General features: G+C 50.0%; 1 protein-coding gene across 1 annotated transcript; it reads left to right on the top strand.

Annotated features, from left to right (window-relative positions):
• Nucleotides 1–3,169: 3,169 nt before the first annotated feature.
• Nucleotides 3,170–5,462, top strand: LOC124030761 (receptor-type tyrosine-protein phosphatase mu-like; the record flags this gene model as incomplete). Its single annotated transcript, XM_046341964.1, has 2 exons — nt 3,170–3,343; nt 5,331–5,462. Coding segments are annotated over 2 exons (306 nt in total), but the record flags the coding sequence as incomplete, so codon positions are not given.
• Nucleotides 5,463–5,964: the final 502 nt, after the last annotated feature.

Raw genomic sequence — 5,964 nt, 5'->3', positions numbered from 1 at the left:
CAGGGATCTTCAATGAGACATTACAGGGATCTTCAATGAGACATTACAGGGATCTTCAATGAGACATTGCAGGGATCTTCAATGAGACATTACAGGGATCTTCAATGAGACATTACAGGGATCTTCAATGAGACATTGCAGGGATCTTCAATGAGACATTACAGGGATCTTCAATGAGACATTACAGGGATCTTCAATGAGACATTACAGGGATCTTCAATGAGACATTACAGGGATCTTCAATGAGACATTACAGGGATCTTCAATGAGACATTACAGGGATCTTCAATGAGACATTACAGGGATCTTCAATGAGACATTACAGGGATCTTCAATGAGACATTACAGGGATCTTCAATGAGACATTACAGGGATCTTCAATGAGACATTACAGGGATCTTCAATGAGACATTACAGGGATCTTCAATGAGACATTACAGGGATCTTCAATGAGACATTACAGGGATCTTCAATGAGACATTACAGGGATCTTCAATGAGACATTACAGGGATCTTCAATGAGACATTACAGGGATCTTCAATGAGACATTACAGGGATCTTCAATGAGACATTACAGGGATCTTCAATGAGACATTACAGGGATCTTCAATGAGACATTACAGGGATCTTCAATGAGACATTACAGGGATCTTCAATGAGACATTACAGGGATCTTCAATGAGACATTACAGGGATCTTCAATGAGACATTACAGGGATCTTCAATGAGACATTACAGGGATCTTCAATGAGACATTACAGGGATCTTCAATGAGACATTACAGGGATCTTCAATGAGACATTACAGGGATCTTCAATGAGACATTACAGGGATCTTCAATGAGACATTACAGGGATCTTCAATGAGACATTACAGGGATCTTCAATGAGACATTACAGGGATCTTCAATGAGACATTACAGGGATCTTCAATGAGACATTACAGGGATCTTCAATGAGACATTACAGGGATCTTCAATGAGACATTACAGGATCTTCAATGAGACATTACAGGGATCTTCAATGAGACATTACAGGGATCTTCAATGAGACATTACAGGGATCTTCAATGAGACATTACAGGGATCTTCAATGAGACATTACAGGGATCTTCAATGAGACATTACAGGGATCTTCAATGAGACATTACAGGGATCTTCAATGAGACATTACAGGGATCTTCAATGAGACATTACAGGGATCTTCAATGAGACATTACAGGGATCTTCAATGAGACATTACAGGGATCTTCAATGAGACATTACAGGGATCTTCAATGAGACATTACAGGGATCTTCAATGAGACATTACAGGGATCTTCAATGAGACATTACAGGGATCTTCAATGAGACATTACAGGGATCTTCAATGAGACATTACAGGGATCTTCAATGAGACATTACAGGGATCTTCAATGAGACATTACAGGGATCTTCAATGAGACATTACAGGGATCTTCAATGAGACATTACAGGATCTTCAATGAGACATTACAGGGATCTTCAATGAGACATTGAGGATCTTCAATGAGACATTACAGGGATCTTCAATGAGACATTACAGGGATCTTCAATGAGACATTACAGGGATCTTCAATGAGACATTACAGGGATCTTCAATGAGACATTACAGGGATCTTCAATGAGACATTACAGGGATCTTCAATGAGACATTACAGGGATCTTCAATGAGACATTACAGGGATCTTCAATGAGACATTACAGGGATCTTCAATGAGACATTACAGGGATCTTCAATGAGACATTACAGGGATCTTCAATGAGACATTACAGGGATCTTCAATGAGACATTACAGGGATCTTCAATGAGACATTACAGGGATCTTCAATGAGACATTACAGGGATCTTCAATGAGACATTACAGGGATCTTCAATGAGACATTACAGGGATCTTCAATGAGACATTACAGGGATCTTCAATGAGACATTACAGGGATCTTCAATGAGACATTACAGGGATCTTCAATGAGACATTACAGGGATCTTCAATGAGACATTACAGGGATCTTCAATGAGACATTACAGGGATCTTCAATGAGACATTACAGGGATCTTCAATGAGACATTACAGGGATCTTCAATGAGACATTACAGGGATCTTCAATGAGACATTACAGGGATCTTCAATGAGACATTACAGGGATCTTCAATGAGACATTACAGGGATCTTCAATGAGACGATTGGACAGGAAACTAGAGTCATCATCATACATGAACTCCTTTGTTTTTAAATTTCCTGTAACCCACGGTAACCCCCTGTAACCCACAGTAACCCCCTGTAACCCACGGTAACCCCCTGTAACCCACCTGTAACCCCCTGTAACCCCTGTAACCCCCTGTAACCCCCTGTAACCCCCTGTAACCCACGGTAACCCCCTGTAACCCACGGTAACCCCCTGTAACCCCCTGTAACCCCCTGTAACCCCCTGTAACCCCCTGTAACCCACGGTAACCCCCTGTATAACCCACGGTAACCCACTGTAACCCGCCTGTAACCCACTGTAACCCCTGTAACCCCTGTAACCCACGGTAACCCCCTGTAACCCACAGTAACCCCCTGTAACCCACGGTAACCCCCTGTAACCCACGGTAACCCACTGTAACCCCCTGTAACCCACGGTAACCCCCCTGTAACCCACAGTAACCCCCTGTAACCCACGGTAACCCCCTGTAACCCACGTGTAACCCCCTGTAACCCACGGTAACCCCCTGTAACCCACTGTAACCCTGTAACCCACGGTAACCCCTGTAACCCACGGTAACCCGACCCTGTAACCTACTAACCCCTGTAACCCACGGTAACCCCCTGTAACCCACGTAGTAACCCCCTGTAACCCACGGTAACCCCCTGTAACCCACGGTAACCCATGGTAACCCCTGTAACCCACGGTAACCCCCTGTAACCCACGGTAACCCCTGTAACCCACGGTAACCCCCTGTAACCCACGGTAACCCACGGTAACCCCTGTAACCCACGGTAACCCCTGTAACCCACGGTAACCCCCTGTAACCCCTGTAACCCACGGTAACCCCTGTAACCCACTGTAACCCCTGTAACCCACTGTAACCCACTGTAACCCCCTGTAACCCACTGTAACCCACTGTAACCCACTGTAACCCCTGTAACCTCTACTGTCTCTCTCTCCAGACTCTGAACATGGTGACTCCTACGTTGCGGGTGGAGGACTGTAGTATCGCCCTGCTCCCCAGGAACCACGAGAAGAACCGCTGTATGGATGTTCTTCCTCCTGACCGCTGTCTGCCCTTCCTCATCACCATCGATGGAGAGAGCTCCAACTACATCAACGCTGCTCTTATGGACGTATGTCACACATACACGCACGCACACACTAACACACACACTACACACACACCACCACACACACACACCACACTAACACACACACACACATACACATACATACACACTCACACTAACACGCACACACACTGGTATATGGTACATCTATGGAATTCAATCTCTCTCTCTCTCTACCCCCTCCATCCCTCTCTCTCTCTACCCCCTCCATCCCTCTCTCTCTCTACCCCCTCCATCCCTCTCTCTCTCTACCCCCTCCATCCCTCTCTCTCTACCCCTCCATCCCTCCATCCCTCTCTCTCTCTACCCCCTCCATCCCCCTCCATCCCTCTCTCTCTCTACCCCCTCCATCCCCCTCCATCCCTCTCTCTCTCTACCCCCTCCATCCCTCTCTCTCTCTACCCCCTCCATCACTCTCTCTCCCTACCCCCTCCATCCCTCTCTCTCTACCCCCTCCATCCCCTCTCTCTCTACCCCTCCATCCCTTTCTCTCCCTATCCCCCCATGCCTCTCTCTCCCTACCCCCTCCATCCCTCTCTCTCCCTACCCCCTCCATGCCTCTCTCTCTTTCTCTCTCTACCCCCTCCATCCCTCTCTCTCTTATCCCCTCCATCCCTTTCTCTCCCTACCCCCTCCATGCCTCTCTCTCTTTCTCTCTCTACCCCCTCCATCCCTTTCTCTCCCTACCCCCTCCATCCCTTTCTCTCCCTACCCCCTCCATGCCTCTCTCTCTACCCCCTCCATCCCTCTCTCTCCCTACCCCCTCCATCCCTCTCTCTCTACCCCCTCCATCTCCCTCTCTCTCTACCCCCTCCATCCCTTTCTCTCCCCACCCCTCCATGCCTCTCTCTCTACCCCTCCATCCCTCTTCCCTACCCCCTCCATGCCTCTCTCTCTCTCTACCCCCTCCATCCCTCTCTCCTACCCCCTCCATCCCCCTCTCTCTGCCCCCTCCATCCCTCTCTCTCTACCCCTCCATCCCTCTCACTCCCTACCCCCTCCATGCCTCTCTCTCTTTCTCTCTCTACCTCTCTCTCTCTAACCCCTCCATCCCTCTCTCTCTACCCCTCCATCCCCACCCCCTCCGGCCTCTCTCTCTACCCCTCCATCCCTCTCTCTCCCTACCCCCTCCATGCCTCTCTCTCTCTCTCTACCCCCTCCATCCCTCTCTCTCTACCCCCTCCATCCCCCTCTCTCTCTGCCCCCTCCATCCCTCTCTCTCCCTACCCCCTCCATCCCTCTCTCTCTTTCTCTCTCTACCTCTCTCTCTACCCCTCCATCCCTCTCACTCCCTACCCCCTCCATGCCTCTCTCTCTTTCTCTCTCTACCTCTCTCTCTCTAACCCCTCCATCCCTCTCTCTCTACCCCCTCCATCCCTCTCTCTCTCCACCCCCTCCATGCCTCTCTCTCTTTCTCTCTCTACCTCTCTCTCTCTACCCCCTCCATCCCTCTCTCTCTACCCCCTCCATCCCTCTCTCTCTCTACCCCTCCATGCCTCTCTCTCTTCCTCTCTACCCCCTCCATCCCTCTCTCTCTACCCCCTCCCTGCCTCTCTCTCTTTCTCTCTCTACCCCCTCCATCCCTCTCTCTCCCTACCCCTCCATCCCTCTCTCTCTACCCCCTCCATCCCTCCCTACCCCCTCCATGCCTCTCTCCCTACCCCCTCCATCCCTCTCTCTCCCTACCCCCTACCCCCTCCATCCCTCTCTCTCTACCCCCTCCTTCCCTCCCCCCACCCTACCCCCTCCATGCCTCTCTCCCTACCCCCTCCCTCCCTCTCTCTCCCCTCCCTACCCCTCCCTGCCTCTCTCCCCATCCCTCTCTCCCTCCCTACCCCTACCCCTACCTCCCTCCCCTCCCTCTCTCTCCCCTCCCTACCCCTCCCTACCCTCCCTCCCCCTCCCTACCCCTCCCTCCCTGCCTCCTCTCCCCCTCCCTCTCTCCCCCTCCCTCCCCCTCCCGCTCTACCTCTCTCCGTCCCTCATGTAGAGTTATAAGCAGCCGTCAGCGTTCATCGTGACCCAGCATCCTCTACCCAACACAGTGAAGGATTTCTGGAGGCTGGTGTTGGACTACCACTGCACCTCCATAGTGATGCTCAATGACGTCGACCCTGCACAGGTACACACACACACACACACACACACACACACACACACACACACACACACACACAAACACACACAAACAATTCTATGGGAGTTAGTGCATTGTCTGAAATGGACTGTGAAATAGACAGCATCTGAAGGTAGATTCCTTGAACAGGATCTTGAGTCTGTGAATTAGATTCCCAGAAAAATACAAGAATTACTTTGTGTGTCTACAAAACCCGGAACACAAGGACTCACAACTACACACACACACACACACACACACACACACACACACACACACACACACACACACACACACACACACACACACACACACACACACACACACACAAAGACACACAAAGACACACAAAGACACACATAAGGACATGCGCGAACGCACACACACACACACTCGTACACACAAGGAATCACAACCTCAGACACACACATCGCTCAAGGACAAAAACATTGTCAATATCACCTTGCCTGAATAATACTGAAGAATATCAGGATGGATAGGATGGGTA

This window comes from Oncorhynchus gorbuscha, unplaced genomic scaffold (assembly GCF_021184085.1).
Source record: "Oncorhynchus gorbuscha isolate QuinsamMale2020 ecotype Even-year unplaced genomic scaffold, OgorEven_v1.0 Un_scaffold_15175, whole genome shotgun sequence".
Classification (NCBI taxonomy): Eukaryota; Metazoa; Chordata; class Actinopteri; order Salmoniformes; family Salmonidae; genus Oncorhynchus; species Oncorhynchus gorbuscha.
The sequence above is the reverse complement of the archived record's forward strand: the minus strand, read 5'-3'. Positions and strand labels throughout refer to the sequence as shown.